Source organism: Pinus tabuliformis, chromosome J (assembly GCF_031772625.1).
Source record: "Pinus tabuliformis cultivar Carrire ecotype Pingquan chromosome J, CPIR1, whole genome shotgun sequence".
NCBI lineage: Eukaryota > Viridiplantae > Streptophyta > Pinopsida > Pinales > Pinaceae > Pinus > Pinus tabuliformis.
This window is the reverse complement of record NC_142295.1, coordinates 646021059-646042382: the sequence shown is the minus strand read 5'-3', so window position 1 is coordinate 646042382 and position 21324 is coordinate 646021059. Positions and strand designations below refer to the sequence as shown.

The window sequence follows — 21324 nt, the reverse complement described above, 5'->3', positions numbered from 1 at the left end:
TGGTTTTTAATGGAACTTTCATGTAAGTGTTGTTGAATGTTTTATGGCTTTGATATCTCCCTAAACAAGATTTTCATCAAGTTTCTTTGAAGAACCTAAGTGTGTCTTCCTCCCTCTCAATCTCCATAGAAGATAGAAGGATGCTAGGATTTGAGGAATTGAGGAACCTAAGTGTAGCTTCCTCTCTCTCTTCGAAATCACTTTAATTGATCCTCTTTCATAGATTTATTTTCTCTTAGACTATATTAGCCCTTGATTGAGAAAGGCAATAGTCCTATTTCTTGTCTCAATCCATAAAATGATAAAAATAAAACCTTAAAATTTTCATTTTTATGTTTTCTAGGGTAAATTAGCGTTAGATTACAACAAAATCTGCATTTTTCCTTGCATGCATTTAATTGCAAAAGTGAAAATATTATTTTACATGCAATTTTCAGCCATTGATTAGCACTGATGTCTAGTGTTTCTATTACTGTTTTATGTGTTAGCCATTGAAAATTGCTTTAATTTACTTCCTTGTTTGCTTGTTGAACAACTCTAATTTTTCATTTGTTTATCATAGTTTCTGGGGCTGGTTTCTTACTGCTTTTATAATATTCACATGCTGTATTTTTGCTAATTAATGCCTTAGTTTACAACAAAAAAATGTAATTTCTAGATTGCATGTGTTTGGGAACCTATTTAAGCCTCTTTAGGACTTACCATGCCCTCTAGATTTAGCCATAGTATCCCTTGTACTTGCCATCTTGGAATGATACCTTGATTCACCCGAAGCACCAATCATTGAATATTTATCCTTGGGTGAATCTTGTGGGAGAACCCTTAGCGGGTAAATAGCCTTAAGACCATTTGCGTTACTCATTCCCTAAGACTTGGCAAGGTGACCAAAGAATAGTAGGGAATAGTTGCTAAGGTGACAATGGTAACTAATCTTGTTGGTGTCTCTCAATCTAGATTGCGTAGTTAAGCTTTGCACTGAGGTGCCAGATTCTGTAGTAATAGGGGCCACAAACAACAACACATAACAAAGTTCAATAAGTGTGTTTAACTACCCAAAGGTTGGCTCATTAAGGGCCTCAACTAACCACTTAGTAGGTTGGCACATGGCCACAAGTGAAGATTACACACATATTCTCAACCATTTAAGCCTTCAACACATTGTAAAGGTGTGATGTTTTTAGTAGGACCACTATCTTTGAAGGTAAACAAAAGGAAACTATAGTTCATACACTTTTATTATTTGTCCTATAAACAAAAGAGGTTTTAAGTTGAATGGGTCATATTTGCTTAGTTAAAATTATTGGATTCAATTATTTTATGGCCTTTGTAATTGTAAATGCATGTTTGTTTATTTCTTTCTCATTGTCATCCACATCATTTAAGCCATTTTTTATGTTCATATAGATTCTATCAAATAGTAACTACTTTGCCTTCAAATAATTGTCACACAGATACTTGGAATTGGCTATTTTCCGTTCTCGACATTTTTTGGATGAGAATCCGTTGAATGTTTGCCAACGATTGAGTTTGATGATTAGAGGGTTAGCAGATCCTTTAGCGTCTGCATTTGCTCACTTGTACTTGGCTCGTTGTGCACAAGCATTGATTCCTTACGAAAAAGGTAATTGAATTGGATTGAATATCAAATTTGATTTTATAATCTATAGTGTTTTTGTTGGATTATTTATTAAATCAATGGGTTCTTTGGGGTAATATTACATTGTTGTTGTGTTGGGTAATATTAAGGAAGAAAGAAAGAATGAAATAAATGTTGAGAAATCTAGGGTAGCTAGATTAGGGGTGATTTCTCTTTACTTTGATAACTTCTTGTGATGTTCTTTACTTCACCTATATTATGTATAATTAGCTTCTTCTTCTCTTGATTATTATAATGTTCTTATCATCAAACAACTACCAAAACATGAAGATCAATAAAACAAATGGACACAAGATGTACGCTGCTAGATAGGGCCAAAACCTCTTATAGAGAGGAAAACCCACAAGAAATTCTTCTCTTCTGATAGAATCTTTAAATGACGAATTCCAAGACCTTTAGACTCAAGTCTAAGACCCCTCCAAGACCATGTCAACCTCCTTCTAGACGAGTTTGTCTTTCACAAAGTCAACCCAAGTCAAACATTCTTCAATTGTGGTACGTCTATCCTTGCAACAAATTTCGACCACTATTTCAGAATCTTAGCTTCTGCTTTAGGTCTGCATTTTTTCGGCCCTCTTGCAACATTTGCAACTTTGCACGTGTGGGAGAAAGAGGCTAATTTAGGCCTCCTCTCTTTTTCTCTTGGCTTGATCTTCTTTCCTTAGATGCTCGACTTTAGAACTTGATCTTTCAACAACACTAATTCAATTTCTAGAAGGAGAACTTCAATATAATCTTATTACTGTAGAAACCCTAGTTGTAATTCGCACGTGTGAGAGAATAGAGATAGAAATGGGATTCTAGACTTAGATTTTTCTTCCTTGGATCCTTCCTCTTCTTCGCTTGTCTTCTTATCTTCCTTGTGTGCTTCAACTAGCTTGATTGATTATACTTTCAACAAGGTCAAATGTTTATTGTATAGTCTTTCAAGGAGGATGAATAGCCCTAAATGAGGCCGACTTCTTCTTTGCAAGCCAACTTGGTCTTGGAGGGGTACTTTGACACATTTAACTCAAAAATAATTTCTTTGATTTGTTACAAGATGCCCAATAGGGTCTATTAGATATGACAATGAATCTTTTGACTTTATAGTTTATACAAAGATGACAAATCCTAGAAGCACACAATGGGTGCTTTGACCTAAAAAAATTGACTTTGAGCATGAAACCCCATGCTATATAAGATGATAATAATAATTTTTTTTCTCTTTTACATCAAATATATAAAATCAAGAGTACATAAGATATTATGAAGACCGAACTTAGTTTACATAATTCAACACTCCCTAACTAGGGAGGTATTCATAATACATAGATGGTACATAAACATTCTCATACAAAAGAATTCTCATAAGAAGAATTGGAGAGGTAAGCCATCTCGTAAGCTATTTTTCCAACTTATATCAGTGCATCTCATAATATCAACCAACGTTGTCATATAGCAAGGCCTTGACTAACAACTCTATATCTCCACTAGATTAGAGCACAATGCTGGGGAGACAATGATTTTTAGACACCTTCATCATTCTCTCTCAAGGCACATACCCCATTCGGATGTTCACAAGGTATGTCCTTATAGGACCATTCCCTTCTTGGATTTATACATCCTTAAAGGAGTCTCCTCTTCGACTACTCTCGCATATTGGATGCCCTATCTCATCCTCAAAGAGTATTGGTTTCCGAGACTACTTCTAATCTCAAGATGTATCGGTCTCAGATGCTTACCCAATCCTCCATTTTTTCTTCACGATGTGAAGACAAGAATGATGTGTCTATCTCTCTCTCTCAACTAGGGAGGATCTACTCATTCCTTTATATGAAAGGAATATAGCCAAGCTCCCTCTTAACTAGGGACTTGTTTCCAACAAGAACAACTATGTATTCTTTTGTTGAGATCATGGTACTATCAACTGCTTGTAGGGCTGCTCTTTCTGCATCGTTAGGTTATGAATAAACTTCAAATTCTACATCATGGAGCCATCTTCTTCCATAACTTCATCGTAGGGCTTCGACCATCTTCTATACCACTTTCCGTTTTTCTCTTCAACGAAACATAGTGTTGAACCAAGTAATGCTAGAGTCATGTCAACCTTCTTTTCTTCGAAAAGTGACCTTCTTTGTCATCGTATGGCTATACTTCATACTGCTACCTCTTCCAAGTCATGTTCTTCCCAGAATCATCCATCCAAATTTATGTGTACTAGTTGTAGGTGAACTTCTGCAACCTTTTGTTAGTAGTCCTATTTCAATCCAACCAGATGGTTTAAAAAAATCAAAAGTTAATATCATACCAGAATTACCTCTTTATGATGGCCCTTCATCATAACATTGCTTTTGCAACATTAATATTCTTTTTTATACAAATCCATCTCCAAGACATCTATTACAAGGATTTTCCTTCTTCGTCATATTTATTAGAGTCTCCATATCTTTTCATGGAGATGTCATATCTAATCCTTCTTGTTGTTAAAAGATGTTAATCATCTCATTTATGTAGCTATAGATACTTTTTCACGAACTCTTCTTTCAACTTCTTCACATAGTACTTCCTTGGGATCTCTATACATAGCTCCTTCTACATATAAACAATTGTTGCCCACAACCTCATCTTCTTCAGGATGTCATATAGTGTTGATTCTATCATGTCATTATGTAAAAGTGTTCAAGGCATATTGTATTTATGGCTTCATGTGTCATTTATACGGAAGAGTTCTTTTTTCTTCAATCATGCTCATGAGATAGAGCATTTCAATCATTCTTTCTGCAACAAAGTGAAGACGTGACTTTGTCTATCTATAAAAAAGTTATCAAATGTATGTATACCTCTTTCCTCGAATGGTCATCTAGACTTCCTTTAGCAACTTCCGTTCCCTTGCTTTAAGATGAAAATACTTCAATCAAACCATTATACCGTACTTCCTGTCATCATACCTTCATCATTCTAAACAGTGGATCCCTAATTCACTACTTCAAGTAGTGATGAACCCTTTTTGTTTTATGGATGAATTCCTTCTACAAGCAGAAGCAATCTCCCTAGACCTAGCGGCCTGAATTAGAAACAACCGAGACAAATATGCTATGTTTTCCTTAGAGAAATTTGTAATATGGGAGAAATACTTATTTGGAAACCAATGTAGACTCTCTTCTTCTCCTCGCTTGCAAACTTTAGCTCCAACTCCAAATGCTATAAGTGGAATTTGCAAAACATCTAAAACAAGCAAGAGAACCAAAAATCCAAATAACATATACAAACATGTCTAAACAATAAGCCAAGGAGTCATTGTTCTACATATGTAATGTGCATAAATATAGGAAAACAAGGCATTTTTGTATTAATGAAAGTTGGAGAAGATTTCAACCCTTGAAAACTTTGAACTTGTAGATATCTCCTGGCTATCTTGTCTTTCCTTTGCCACAAAAGCAACCCTTCAATCATTGCTCAAGTACATGGATGGATTATGGACCTCTAGACAAAAATGGGAAGCATGAGGGCATAACTAAGTGGAATTTTCAAAACATCTAAAACAAGCAAGAGAACCAAAAATCCAAATAACATATACAAACATGTCTAAACAATAAGCCAAGGAGTCATTGTTCTACATATGTAATGTGCATAAATGAGACATAATGTATAGGAAAACAAGACATTTTTGTATTAATGAAAGTTGGAGAAGATTTCAACCCTTGAAAACTTTGACCTTGTAGATCTCTCCTGGCTATCTTGTCTTTCCTTTGCCACAAAAGCAACCCTTCAATCATTCCTCAAGTACATGGATGGATTATGGACCTCTAGAAAAAAAATGGGAAGCATGAGGGCATAACTAAGAGTCTCCAAAAGCCAACCTAGTTGCAATAGGAGGTAATGCATTTATAGGAGGAATGAGGAAGTTGTAGATCCATTAAACTAGGGTAAGATCCACTTTAAAAGGGCATAAGTTCCATGGGATAAGTGATAAGACCTCATTTGTAGGAAATCGAGGACATCCTTAATATAGGATGGAAACTTCCATGATAGAAGCCTTTAGAAGCGCAAGCTTCAAAATTATTTTTATTTTTTTCCTTGTTTCAAGGGTCATCACACTTGCAGTGAAAGCAACCTGCGCTAACCAATGCTTTTTCTTTTGATGCAACCTGCGTCATCACACTGTTTGAACTAAGAAAGTGCAATGAGGACCTAAATTAGGATTTTTAGCCAATATAATGCAAAATTCTTAGAACTTTTGGAAAGGGGATGCTTTTACCTTTGCAAGGGATGATTGTAAGCTGTGAATGGATGATGGTTGATCCGGTTTCAAGGTCATTTGAATGTGTCAAAATGGCCTGTAATAGATTGCCCCCTAAAGTACAATGTCAAAAGTAATCGCTGAGGACTGAAGTGCTTTACCATGTGAAAAGTCCGGATCAAGAATAAACTGGTTGAGATCATCAATTTTCTATTACAATACGTTATCATCATTATATCTTTGCTGAGGTAGGCATAACCATACTTAGCATATAAGCCGTTTTACATGTACAATATTCAAAGTCATGTCCATTGATGACATATTGTGGACCCATGCTTGGATGACTTTTGCATAACTATAGCCATCATACTTTATAATCTTGTATGAATTCTGAAATCGCAACACAGATGGATGAAACTAGATCTGGGGTCTTCTACTGAGTCTAACCATGTGAATGGATGTGCTAGAGTCGAACATGGTAGACACCATCTGATTACCAACCAATGATGAAATCCGTTAATAAACGCCAGAGGAACCACCGATAATGATAATGGACCTCAAGGTGCTAAGTGCAATCTATGAAGTGTGAATGAATGAGCTGGAGTCGAACACCACACAAAATCTTTTGGGTGAAGGCCAATGATGAAAAGATGTTGTCGAAAGCGAGGAAACTTGCCATTGAAGTCTGAAATCCCCAAGGCATTGAAGGGAGTTTCTAAGTTAACTTCCTGGATAATGTGTTGATGTCGACAGGAAGCAACCCATCGCAGGAGGGCCTTGATTTATCCCCCATCAACGACACGAAACAGGTATCAAGATTTGAAACAAAATGTTGATGAGTAAGAGCTGGTTTAGGGGTGGAAAACATGAAAGAAGGCTTAAGGTATTGTAGCAGATGTCAACTGAAGGTGGACTTTCTCATGAACATATCGACGACACTTATATGGTGTTGGCCACATTGACTCAAAGACCCATCATGAAGACATTCATTAAGGTGTGATAAACATAGAGACAAGTGGATTCCCCAACCCAAAACAGTCACAGAGGTGAGAGAGTGTCATGTTCAAGAGTGGCTCACTGCCATATATAGGTATTACGCCCCGATTCCCCAATTTCCCAACCATTTTTGGCCAGTACCTCTTTATTTTTCACATGTTTGAGGAGGATAACACATGCTTGGTCTATAAGTTCATCCTTCAGATGAATCCTTCTGAGTATTTTTAACGAACCCTGAGCAGTGGTTTGGTCTTGTCATGCTTGATGAGTCCTATGCTGTTTAATGGTTTTACGAGTCCAATGAAAGTATAACTAGACTTCTTTTTCATGTTTAGAGAGTTTGAAAAAGAGGCGAAAAAGAAAAATCCAAGAGGTTCCTTTTCGTAAATTTGTCTCTTGGGCCCGAAAAGGCATAAAACAATACCCAGGAGAACCTTTTAGCCATGTTCAACTAAAGTATTCCTTTTTCGTAAGTAGTCCATCTAGTCCAGAAAAGGGTTAAACTTATGCTGGACAAATGTCTTTTCATTTACTTCAACGAGTTCAAAAAGACAAGCGCTTGACAATCTTTTCATGTTTTGGGAGTTTGAAAATAGCTTAAAGAGGACTCCAGGGGGTTTCTTTTTGTAAGTTTTACGAGCCTGAAAAAGCAATAAAGTGTACTCATTTATCAAAATGAGTTGCATTTACAATTTCAATATATATAGCCTGCATCACATTCCCCGATTGTCATTTAACTTGCTCAGAACACCATAGAAACATTAAAAATATATAACATATGGTAAAATTAGGTAAAAACATTAAAAATGATTAAAATAATGATTTATTTTGACCATAAAAGAGGTAAAAGCAATTTATTTTTACCATTTACCATCTTGAGAGAGCTTTGAGTGGTTTTTACCCTAATTCTTCAGCATAGGATTGCGGCCAATCCTATGGACTATTTTCATTGCTGTCAGTTCCAGGTAAGAGATCTATCCTTTCTCATCATTTTCATGGTTTTAATTTTCAATTTCATGTGTTTTTTGGGAAATTTTTGGAGTTTTTAGGAACTTAGAAATCACCCTTGGCCCATCGCACTCTTCCTATATCGGGAGGTGTGATGGGTCTGTTTAATTCACACTGAAAAGTGCGAACCAACGCACTTACCAAGAAGGGTAAGTGCGATGGGACACACTGTCTAGGAATGGGCAAAGCGATGGGCGTAGTAAGGGTTTGAAAATTTGAGTTTTGAGCTAGATTTTCCCAATTTTTTTTACATTTGTGATCTAATGTGTCTTTTCCTTGTTATTTGTAGGTATTTGCTAGAGTGAAAATGGTGTTATCATGGAGAGAAAGGGAACATGAGATGTAATGTTGGCAACAAATGATTCGACCACAATGCAAGCATTAAGAAACTGCGGGCTATTGAAGTTCTTCCAGATTCCTGGCATGAGGGCCTAGTTAGAGTTGCTGCAATATTTGGTAAGAGCCTGGGACGTACAGGAGAAATATTTTAGGATCAAAGAGCATATAGTCACTATAGATGTTGAAGACATCTATTTCCTGACAAGGCTTTCACGTAGAGGGGCTCCCATTTCTTTATCTGGATATAGGAGAGGCGGAGAGACAATGAGGGATTACATAGCTATCCATTGTCAACCTCACTCTCAACCTAGCAAGGATGGAAAAATTGAGATTATAGATGTTCGTGAACTTCCCCTTAAGACAATCCTATTCACCATTACATGATTAGTTGGTAGCGCTACTCCTCACATGGCTACCAAGACTCAGATGCAATATGTTTTGGAGTGCCTAGCACCTACAGTCTTCAATTGGTGTGAAGGGCTTTTGGTCAATGTGAGGGAACAACTCAATCAGGCAAAGACTGGACGATTAAACAACTTTGGGTACGACTCTATCATAGTATCGTTTGCTTTGTAGAGGGTACCATTACTGCGACCTCAACAGATATCTCGTGAGCTACCTGGACCTAGAGAGCCTCGCATGAGGCAATGGGTAGACTTGATGGCTCGACACGGAGGAGGGCCTATGATGAGGTTCACTCCTTTCTTCAGATGGTTGTGAGAGAAATTGATCATGATCGAGGACTACCCTTATGCTGGAGCAAATTTCCATGGAGATCTAGAGCTTATTTTACCTGAGGGTGAGTAGTGGGGTGACATAGGTAAAGAGTGTTGTTATTTTGGATATTTTTGGTTTTTAAGTTTTACAATTATTTATTTTTATGAGTGTCAGAGACTAACTATTGGTTTTGCGTGTAGATATTTGGTCGACGCGACCAATGGGCATGTCCCCTCTCCATTGACGAGCACAACCACAACTTGGACAGGTTAGAGCCGGTGGGGCAGAGATGGAGGAGCTAGGAGATCTAGACTTGGTAGAGATATTAGCCGAGTTTGAACACCATGTAGAGGGCCTGACCCACACTGTTCCAGACACTGGGGTTGATGACATCCCATTTCGTTTACAAGATACACCATAGAGGTGCCAACATTGTTGAAATGTGTAATTAGGTTCGGTCTTCATAATGTCTGATGTAAACATAATTTTATTTGATGTATAGACAAAAATAAAATTTATTAGTATTATTTTGAAGCATGGGTTTCATGCTCAAAGTTTATTTTATTTGTAGGTCAAGTACACATTGAGTGTTTCTAGGGCTTTGTTATAAAGCCTAGGAGTCATTGTCATATGTAAAGACCCTATTGGGCATATTGTATCATGTAAAAGAAATTTATTTAAAAGTCAAAATGTCAAAAGACACCCTCCAAGACAAAGCCAACCTTCTAGAAGAGATGTCGGCCTACAAGCAGGGACAAGTCAACCTTCAGAGATGTCAAGACAACCTAATTAGGGCTCCAAAGAAAGCATATATATATGAGGTATTCGACCTCATTTAGGGGACATTCTACAAGTTAGTTGAAGCATAAGAAGCATAAGAACAATCATTGTTGAAGAAAAGAATAAAAGGAGAAAGAACCAAACTGTTTGTAGGGCTACTTTACCTCACACATATGAAATGATTAGGGCATCAATTTGCTACAGCTGGGCCGAATTACAGTCACATCAAAAAGAGTCGAGTTAGGTGTCAAGAAGATTGATTTGCAAAGTCGAATTACCAAGGAAAAAGGATCATTCCAAGCGACGGAGAGAAAATTTATAATTCTGCCCTAATCTACTCACACGTGTGAAACTGCAGAGATTGCAGGCAGGCTGAAAGTTGCAGACCTGTAATATAAGCCAAATTCTGAAATGAAGCCAAACTTTAGATCATTGAAGCAAGTTTGGCTGGCGTTGACTTTGTGGAAGACAAGATGATCAAAAGGAAAGGTTTGACTTGGTCTTGGAGGGGTCTTGGTCTTGAGTCATAGGTCTTGGAATTCGTCATTTGAACATTCTATAAGAAGAGAAGAATTCTGTGGGTTTGCCTCTCAAGGGGAGAGGTTTTGTCCCTGGCTGGCAACCTACATTTTGCTTCCTCTTGTCTCATTAATCTTTGTTGTTTTGTAGCTGTTTGATGATAAAGAACATAATAATAATCAAGTGAAAGAAGAAGCTTATAACAAGTACATCAAGTTAAGTAAAAGAAACATCACAAGCAGTTATCAAAGTAAGAAAAATAACCTAATCTAATTGCCCCTATATTTCTCAACAAGCTTGGATCAACCGACCGTTGCGCAAGGTTGCCTGTGCGGTCGTGTGTTATCGTGATCACCACTATGATTAGTCACCTAGGGCTTTTGAGCCACATTTTGTCTTTTGCATGTATTCAGATATTGTAGGCCATGAGCCATATGTGTCTCAGACACAATTTTTGTAAAACTCAAACACTATTTACAAATCTAATCTATGGATGTTTTCTACTTATTATGCTATCTTGTACAATATGTGATGATGATTGTATGTTTACAAATGTTGCAAATGTCTGTCTAAAACATAATTAGCCAATGCATCTGTTAATGTATTTAGACTTCTTAGGACATGTTGATATTTAATGTAGTCAAAATGTCTCTCTAAAAGGTGAACTCTCAAAAACATACACAACATAGTTGGACTTCTTACTGAATAAACATTATTTAAATGTAGCACCACGAGTTGTGAATCAAGTTTGACAACCAAATGACGAATACCATGTGAAATGGCATCAGACAATAGTTCGATCACTGTGCTATACTCAATGATATTATTAATTGAGCGACCGATGCAAATTCCTTACAAACTCACTAACTCGTCATTAGGAGCATAGATTACCCATGCTGCGGAGGAAGGGTTCCGGGTGCTACGACTAGCGCCATCAACATAACCAACATAGGTCAAGGGAACTCCAACATCTGCAAATCAAATGTAATCCAAGATAAGTAGAGGCGGTAGAAAACTCTTAAGAAAACACATTGCAAACACACCAACAAACCTATATAATATGTACATAGTGACTATGTAGAAAAAATTCTAAGCATAGTATCTTTTGAGGTACAACCCATTGCGAGGTTGCACCAAGGGAATTCCGTCAAAGTCTACAAGCTCGTAGGCCCCTTTCACAAGTACATGTTTAACTATGTATGGACCTAACCACATTGGTTCGAGTTTCCCAACTCCTAATTTATGGGCTTCTTGGTCATACAAGAGAACCAGATCACCTTCTGAGAAGGCATGAGGTTTAAAACTTTGGTCAAATTGTGCTTTGATACATTTTTGTGAGTTTCAGTGGCCATTGCGGCATCACGTCGAGTCTCATCTAGACGAGCTAAGTGCAAAAAACGTTCTTCTTCGGCAGAGGTAGCGAGGAGAAGTTCAACGACAAGTTTTAATGACGAAATTTCACATTCAATGGAGGACAGAGCTTTCAGAAGATCTTGCGAAATGCCTTCCAAGGAGTAGTTGAAAGAGGATCCGTTGGTCATGCCTCTTCAACCAATGGAAGTGAAGAATCCTTCCTCAGATGAGGAAGATTCTCAGGATGAGGAAGAGGAGCAAACAAAAACACCTGTTGGTAGAGGAAGAACCAACAGGGAACTTCGTTAGATTTTGCGTGATGCAGAGAACTTCCTCGGAGAGCCAGGGAACAGTAAAAGGGAACGGAAACAACTAGACGATTATCAGGCGTTAGTAGCTCAGGATGGAGAGCTTGCCAGCTTCAAAGAGGCAGCTCAGCATTAGGTCTAGCTAGATGCGATGGTGGAGGAGTATAACTCCATAATGGTAAGCGATGTCTGGGAGGTGGTGACAAGGCCTCAAGACAGATCTGTGGTAGGTTCAATATGGATCTACAAGATCAAATATGCTGCGGACAACAGTGTTAAAAAATACAAGGCTAGGTTTGTGGCTAAGGGGTATGCTCAAAAGGAAGGGATGGACTATGAGGAAACCTTCGCCCCGGTAGCCAGGTATACATTTATTAGGATTGTGATATCTCTTGTAGCCTAGATGGGTTGGGAGATCCATCAGATGGATGTTAAGACAACATTTCTACGGGGTAATAGAAGAAGAAGTATACATTGAACAACCAGAGAGCTTTGAAACTCATGAGAAGAAGTCTCATGTATGCAGATTGAAGAAAGCCTTGTATGGGCTGAAGCAGGCACCTAGAGCATGGTATGGTCGAATAGATGGCTACTCGCAGAAGATGGGGTTTGTCAAGAGTGATGCGGATCCGAATCTCTACTATCTGGTCGTAGAGAGCGAGCCACTTATCTTAGTATTATATATGGATGATCTCTTCCTAACAGGATTATCCAGACTCATTGAAGACTGCAAGAAGAATCTAGCCACAGAGTCCGATATGAAGGATCTGGGAGGAATGCACTATTTTCTAGGGTTGGAAGTTTGGCAGTAGAAAGGAGAAATCTTCCTTAGGCAAGGAAGGTATGTTACAAAAATTCTGAAAAGGTTCGAGATGGGAGACTGTAGACCTATGGCTACGCCAATGATCACCAATTGGAAGAAGATTGATGCATCAGAAGACAAGGATGTCGATCCCACTCTATACCGACAGCTCATAGGGTCCCTGATGTATCTAGTCAATACCAGGTCAGATATTTGCTACGCTGTGAATACCCTCAGTTAGTTCATGGTGGAACCAAAGAGGGCTCATTGGGCAACAACCAAGCACGTTTGTTTAGAAAAATCTTTGGCGAAATCACATAATTGATCATTTGTCGACGCGTTTCGAACCAACTAGTGTGGTTCATCGTCAGGACAAGTTGAAGATACAGATCCAGTATAGCGAGTTAAATAGTCCAAGCAGAGACTCCAACGGCTATACTGTCTTTTTAGCCGTTGGAGTCTCTGCTTGGACTATTTAACTCGCTATACTGGATCTGTATCTTCAACTTGTCCTGACGATGAACCACACTAGTTGGTTCGAAACGCGTCGACAAATGATCAATTATGTGATTTCGCCAAAGATTTTTCTAAACAAACGTTATGGATCACAGAAGTCTAAATTCCTTGATAATAACCAAGCACGTTCTCAAGTATTTATAGGGAAAAATTGATTATGGGCTCTTGTACAACAAGGGGAAGGATATCAGGTTGAGTGGATTTACTGATGCAGATTGCGCAGGAAGTTCAGTGGATCGGAAAAGTATCTATGGGTATTGTTTCAACATTGAATCAGGAATATCCTCCTGATGCAGAAGGAAACAGAAGTCCGTGGCTCTGAGCTTGTCTTAGGCAGAATATATGGCAGCAAGCACAACTTCGTGTGAGGCCATATGGCTTAGAAAACTGTTGGTAAACCTATTCAGAAGAAATATGGAGGCGACCAAGATCATGTGTGATAATCAGAGTTGCATCAAACTCTCTGAGAATCCAGTATTTCATGATAGGTCAAAGCATATTGATATCCAGTGTCACTTTGTTAGAGATTGTGTCCAACGTGGAGCTGTACAGTTGAGCTACACTCCTATAGGGGAACAAGTGGCAGATATCCTCACCAAGGCCCTTGGAAAGTCAAAATTTGACTACTTCAGGGAAAAGATGGGGATGGTAAAGAACCCCTTTCAGAAGTAGTGTGTTAGCAACACGAATGAAGAGGGAGTTCGTTAAAATTGGCAACTAGGGCCAAAATCCATGTGGGTCATCTTAAATATGACAGCTGATATTTTTCTTGGATCCCTCTCATCGAGAGGTGTAGGATTGATCTAAAGATCATCCGATTTCGATAAGTATTCATGGAGTTATGAATTTATTTGCGTTATAAGACAATTCGTCAAGGTCGGCCAGCAACCAAATAAACCCCACATGTGCTCAACGTTTTAGTATAAATAGAGGTGGCCTTCAAGTCATTTCAACACATTTGGGATCTCTTCCTCTCTCTACTTGTCTTTGGGTTTTAGTAGGAGGAGAGATCGTAAGGAATAATGTTGCCCTGATCAAGAGGGCAGAAAGACGAAACTGCCGGAAAAGTCAGAAAAGTCGAAACTTTTGGAAAAGCTGGAACTGCCGGAAAAGCCGGAATTGCCAAAAAAGCCAGAAAAGCCGAAATTGCTGGAAAAGCCGGAATTGCTGGAAAAGCCGGAATTGTCGAAAAAACCAGAACTGCTGAAAAAGACGAAATTGCCGGAAAAGCCGAAAAGCCCAGAAAAGCCGTAACTGCCAGAAAAGCTAGAAAAGCCGTAACTGCCATAAAAGCTAGAAAAGCCGGAAATGTCGGAAAAGCTGGAAATGCCGGAACTGCTGAAAAAGCCGGAACTGTCGGGAATGCCAAAACTGCTGGGAACTGCGGAAACAACCGGAGCATTTGTCTCCGAAGGAGAGCAGCATGCAAGGGACAACTAACTAACATTGGGACAGTTGTGTGGTACTTAGCAACAAATACACCAAGCATGCAATGTTACATCGAGCATGCAAGGGACAACTAGCATGCAACAACAAGCATGCTAAGGACAACAAGCATGCTAGGGACAACAAGCAAGCAAGGGACAACAAGCAAGCAAGGTGCAGCCAACACATAGGTCAGGATGGCAACATGGTGCAACAATGGCACATAATGTAGTATAGTGATGGGTACAATCATGATTCATGATTAATGAAGTGTGATGAGATGCAGCATAGTGATGATGGGTGCAACATGGTGCAGCGCGACGAGGTGCAGCATGATGACAAAATGCAACACAACAATAGGTGAAAGAGTCACCTTGGAGAATTAGTTGAAGCAACATGTCTTCAACTAATCTCATGTATCATCTTCTTAGATTGTATCTATGCTCTTATCTAGATAAGTCAAAATGTTGAGTTCTGTTGTAAACGTACTCTCTCTCTCTCTGTGTGCTGAACTATTGAAGAACATATAAGAAGAATTGATCAAGGGTTTCCCCACATTGGGGTTTGTCCCTGGCTAGCGCCACATCTTGTGTCCTATTGTCTTGGCTTGTCTTCTGCGATTTGTGTTTATGTTCTATCTGCAGTTTACTTTAATGCTGATGTGATTGCTAATCTGGAAAAGATATGGAGCTAGCTGTGAAAATTGAAATAAATTGCTCTAAGCATAGAATATACCTAAAATTAACATGGTATCAGAGCTGAGGTGAAGACAATGCCCAAGCAAGAGTGAAAGAGCAATCACCGAAGACAGTTGGGAAAGGACAAAAGGATTAGTGGATTCCTCATCCCTCTTCAAATTCACCAAGGGTGAAGTCAAAGGTGAGAATATTATCAGAATGGCGCAGTGGAATATGGCCTACCTAAAGATCACTTCATTGGAAGACCGGATCTCAGTGTGGAAGGAAAGGCATATAACTAGTTTGGCCATTATGCGAAGGAGTGTCCGAATGGCAAGGACACATCACTTGATAATGATAACAATCATTCCAGGGACATCTTCAATGATCAAAGGAATGATAGGTAATGCATATCATCAAGGAAATGGCCGACTCTTCATAGAAAGCAAGGAACCCCAGGTATGAAGAATAAAATGTTGTTTTTGATAAGATAAAGAAGCGTTATCTTGTATTGGCCCTCTCCTTCAGATTCTTTGGGAATCTGGCTTATAGAGTGCTTCAAGGCACTTCATCGGATAGATGGGTGCACTCTCTAATTTGGTAGAGATGGAAATAATCGTGGGATTATACTTGGAGCTGTTACCACCTATCCCGGAAAGGGTGTAGGGAATGTTAACTCTCAATTGAATAAGGGTAACTTGATTCATTTATAGAATCTCTTTTATGTACCTGATTGCAAGAAGAACTTGGTGTCCATCTCGGAAATGGAAGTCAAAGTTTTCAGGGTGGCATCCATTGATGGAAAGGTACGTGATAAAAAAAATATAATTTCATAGATGCTTTTTCTCATGGGTTCAGGGTTGGCAATTTGTATCAAGTTGCAGGATGGCCCATTGGGGATCATGTCAATTGACATATCGCATCTATAACATCGGAGGTCTACCTATGGGGCCCTACTTGATGTGAGTCAAATGGTGATATGGATGTCTGAATTCAAGTAGAGCATGAAGGTACATGTCTGAGATGTACTGAAGGAAAATCTTATAAGGGGACCATTCCCCTCATGCAGCAGGTCCACAGGTTTGGAACAACCCGAGGAGTTTGAGATTCATGATCGGGAATCTCATGTATACAGGTGGAAGAAATCCCTCTATGGCTTGAAGCAAAACACCCCGGGTGTAGTATGAGAGGATTGATAGCTGTCTGATGAAGCTGAGATTCACTAGGAGTGAAACTGATCCAAACCATTACCCAAAGGTTGTGGATGATAGACCTCTCATACCGGCACCTTATGAGGACGACCTATTTTTGACAGGTGCAGACCCTCTCATTTGCAAAAGTAAGAGGGAGTTGGATTCCGGATGTGGAATGATAAACTGCGAGCCTCTGACTACCTCGAGGATCTTAACTTTCATAAGTTATATGGTAGTGATGTCAGACCAGATTTGGGAAATGCCTCTGAGTTTCATAAACTCATTCGCGTTGATGTTCTTGGTGAACTTCTGTCTAGATATATGTTTTGTAGTTAGCATGGTGAGCTCATATTTGGTTGAGCCTCACTGGATTGGTGCCAAGAATCTTCTGAGATATCTTCGGGGCACAATCTCTCATGGATTGAGATACACTGTCGGAAATATGAAACTGCATGATTATTCGAATGTTGACTGGGCAGGCAGTGTGGAGGATTACTAGAGCACTTCCCAGTGGTGGTTCTCTTAGGATTCTGCTTCGATATCATGGACGTGCAGGAAGCAGAAGTTGGTTGCTATAAGCACCACTGAGATCGAATACATAGCTAGGAGTATGACCTCGTGTGAAGCTGCATGGTTGTAGAAGCTCTTAAGCGAGCTGTTTGTACACATGATGAATACCACTATGATTCTTTATGACAACCAGAGGGGGGATTCGATTATTGAGGAATCACGTATTCGATGATTGCTCCAGCAGATAGACATCAGATACTGCCTTATCTGCGATAGGGTAAGTCGATGAGCGAGGAGGCTCCATCGCATTGAGACTAATGTACAAGTCGTAGACATTTTGTCAAAGCCCCGGGGAAAGGTGAAATCTCTCTCTTTCCTGAACGACTTGGAGTTGTTGAGAGACCTTCTTATAAGGGTCCTGCATGTTGCATGCATTGAGCTCTGGGGGGCTTGGGGTACTTAGTGGAGCAACATACGACCACAGGGCAACTCACCCTCCCCTGGTGGTGCGTTATGAACAGGATGATTAGTTCTTCTGTGGGCCGGGTTTATTAGTTGTCCCGTGGCAACTGTGGAACATGATGTTTAGTTCTCTTGTGGGCCGGGATGATTAATTCTCCCGTGGCAACTGTAGAACAGGATGATTAGTTCTCCTGTGGGCCAAGATGATTTGTTCTCCGTGGTGACTATGGAACAGGATGATTAGTTTTCCTATGGGCCAAGATGATTAGTTCTCCATGGCGACTGTGGAACAGGATGATTAGTTCTTCTGTGGGCCAGGATTATTAGTTCTCCATGGCATCCACTGACAAGATGATTCGTTCTCCTGTAGACAGGATGATTAGTTCTCCTGTCGAGGCATCCTACCCATGTAGTCTTGGACTCATGGGAAGTACCTCTCATCTGATCAATGAGCAGGGAAATGAGGATAGGGACCATAGTAGTACTATTGATGGACGCATCACTGTATCTACCATACTCCCTATGCTAGGATGACCTCCATTGATCTGGGATCAATGAAACTGATCTAGGATCAGTATAGTGGTTTGAGACACTCTCTTGTGACATTGATCTGGGATCAATAAAACTGACTTCGGGTAAGTAAGAGTGAGATGACACACTCTTAAGATGAAACTAACTTCGGGTCAGTAGAGAATGGTATGAGACATTCTCAATCAATTTTTTTTCTTCATGGTTTAGCAGAGTAGAGCTCAGTAGATCAAAGCAGAGCAGAGCTTAGCGGATTAGAGCAGAGCAGTGCAGGGCACTGCTGGCAGAGATAGTACAGTCAGACATATGGATCAACGGATGGAGTTCTCCCTAGTTGAGAGGGAGTGTTAAAATTGGCAACTAGGGCCAAACTCCATGTGGGTCATCTTATTTATGATAGTTGATATTTTTCTTGGATCCCTCTCATAGAGAGGTGTAGGATTGATCTAAAGATCATCCGATTCCGATAAGTATTCATGGAGTTATGAATTTATTTGCGTTATAAGACAATTCGTCAAGGTCGGCCAACAACCAAATAAACCCCACATGTGCTCAACGTTTTAGTATAAATAGAGGTGTCCTTCAAGTCATTTCAACACACTTGGGATCTCTTCCTCTCTCTACTTGTCTTTGGGTTTTAGTAGGAGGAGAGATCCTAAGGAATAACGTTGCCCTGATCAAGAGGGTAGAAAGCCGGAACTGCCGAAAACGTCGGAACTGCCGGAAAAGCCGGAATTGTTGGAACTGCTCGAAAAGCCCGAAAAGCTGGAAAAAATGGAACTGCGAGAAAAGCCGGAAAAGCCGGAACTGCCGGAAAAGTTGGAACTGCCTGGACTGCAGAACTGCTGAAACAACGGGAGCATCTGTCTCTGAAGGAGAGCAGCATGCAAGGGACAACTAACTAACATTGGGACAGTTGTATGGTACTTAGCAGCAAATACACCAAGCATGCAATGTTACATCTAGCATGCAAGGGACAACTAGCATGCAACAACAAGCATGCTAAGGACAACAAGCATGCTAGGGACAACAAGCAAGCAAGGGACAACAAGCATGCAAGGTGCAGCCAACACATAGGTCAGGATGGCAACATGGTGCAACAATGGCACATAATGCAGTACAGTGATGTGTACAATCATGATTAATAAAGTGTGATGAGATGCAACATAGTGATGATGGGTGCAACATGGTGCAGCGCGGCGAGGTGCAGCATGATGACAAAATGCAGCACAACGATAGGTGAAGGAGTCACCTTGGAGAATTAGTTGAAGCAACATGTCTTCAACTGATCTCATGTATCATCTTCTTAGATATGATCTATGCTCTTATCTAGATAAGTCAAAGTGTTGACTTCTGTTGTAAACGTACTCTCTCTCTCTCTCTGCTGAACTATTGAAGAACATATAAGAAGAATTGATCAAGGGTTTCCCCACATTGGGGTTTGTCCCTGGCTAGCGCCACATCTTGTGTCCTCTTGTCTTGGCTTGTCTTCTGCGATTTATGTTTATGTTCTATCTGCAATTTACTTTAATGCTGATGTGATTGCTAATCTAGAAAAGATATGGAGCTAACTGTGAAAATTGAAATAAATTACTCTAAGCATAGAACATACCTAAAATTAACAGAGTTGCAGTGCAGATGCAGTGTTGGGGGAAAGGACTAACAACGACATAGATGCAGAGGAAGGTGTAGTGTGGATGCAGTGCTGCGAGAAAAGACCAGCAGTAGCACGGATGCAGAGGGAGCTATCGTACAGATGTAGCAGTGGCAGTGGCAGAACCATGGGCAGCAATACAGGATGCAACAATGTAGAGGATGTTGGGTAGGGGGGCCTAGCATCAACACAGGTACCGATGTCACATGATCAGAGTGATACTTAGTGAGGGGTATTGCTAGAGCACAATCCTCGCTAAGAGGGAGTGTTGATTTGGGGTAGCATCGGATGTGCTCTAGCCTCGAAATTTGGTGGAGAGGTTGGGGTACATGAGATCTCCAATACCCAGAAAGGGTTTGGGGAGATTATAAACAGATCAGGAGATATTAAAATAATTAATATTTTTAATGGAGCTCCTAAGGCTAAACTTAGGGAGAATAAAATATTAACGTGTATTAATATGAATTTGTGTTAGAATGGTCCAAAAGACATGGATCAAGCCAGATCTAATCTTAACCGTCTATTAGGGACCTAATCTCGGCCGTTGAGATGTCAACAAAAAAAGTATAAGAGGAGGCTTGAGGGGCACTAGGAGAACACACTGAGGGAGACCCGTCAGTTCAATTTCTGGAGCGGGGTTTGTTGAGAAATTGAACCAGTGGTTTGGAGAGCAGTCAGAAGGTAGCAAGGAACAGAGAGGCGGGAGATCAGTGCAGAAGAGGCAGACGAAAAACCAGAGAAAACCAAGCAGAGGCAGCAGAGGCTGCGCAGAGCCAGAAGGGCTTGTGTCATCCACGCAGAGCCTACAGGATTGACGTAGAAGCCTAGAGAGGTTGCGCAGAGCCTTGTAGGCTGATGCAAAGGGTTTCAAGCTGACGTAGAGGGTTTCAAGTTGTAGCAGAGGTCAGTAGGGCCTATGCTGGGTTTAGGAAAGTGCTGGAAGTTTGTCTATCTGTGGGTAAGCTAGTTTGGAACCCTGTTGTACAAGAAAATTGCCGAATAATAAAATCCTCCCTTGTTGCACTAGTTTTCCCACATTGGGTTTTTCCGGGGACATTAGTCCAAAATAACTGTGTCAATGTGTTTCTGTATTACGATGTGATATCTGCAGCAGTGTTTATTTTATTGTTTGTTGAAGTAATTTCATGAATAACTTATGATGAAATAAGTAGGAAAGAGTAAATCAGTTGCTGCAGTGATAGAATTTTCACAAGGCTCTCCAACTCTTGCAAACCTCCTAAATGGTTGATACCGACTTGCACAGCGATTGTGTGGAGCGATGACTGCGTAGCACCAGTGTGCAACAAATGACTCTGTGGTAACTGTAACTCTATCCTCGATCATTGGCTTAGCTGCAAATCAATCCTTATTCTTCAACCATGATAATTAACCAGCTTGAACTCAGCAATGCAGACACTGTGCAAGAGATATGGCGTTGATTTTGTTTGATTTGAATTGGCACCTATTTTGTCAAGTAGCATGATGTGATAAGGGGCTGCATTTGGGGTGACATGATGATTTGTGGATGGGAATCATTAGAATGCTTGGGTGGATATGTTGCTTAGATAGTGGGGGGAATATATAGGTTATGTCATGTATAACATGTAATCACGGTCTTTTGGGGGAATAGGTTTAGGATGGGATGGGGAAAATAAAAG

General features: G+C 39.9%; 1 protein-coding gene across 1 annotated transcript in view; it reads left to right on the top strand.

The window, feature by feature from the left end:
- The first annotated feature begins 1456 nt into the window (after nt 1-1456).
- LOC149228578 (uncharacterized) overlaps nt 1457-21324 on the top strand; it is a 465738-nt gene continuing 445870 nt past the window's right edge. The window contains exon 1 of the mRNA XM_089378272.1: nt 1457-1621. Coding sequence (XP_089234398.1) covers nt 1531-1621 — 91 coding nt within the window. The 5' untranslated portion in view covers nt 1457-1530. The remainder of the gene's footprint in view (nt 1622-21324) is intronic.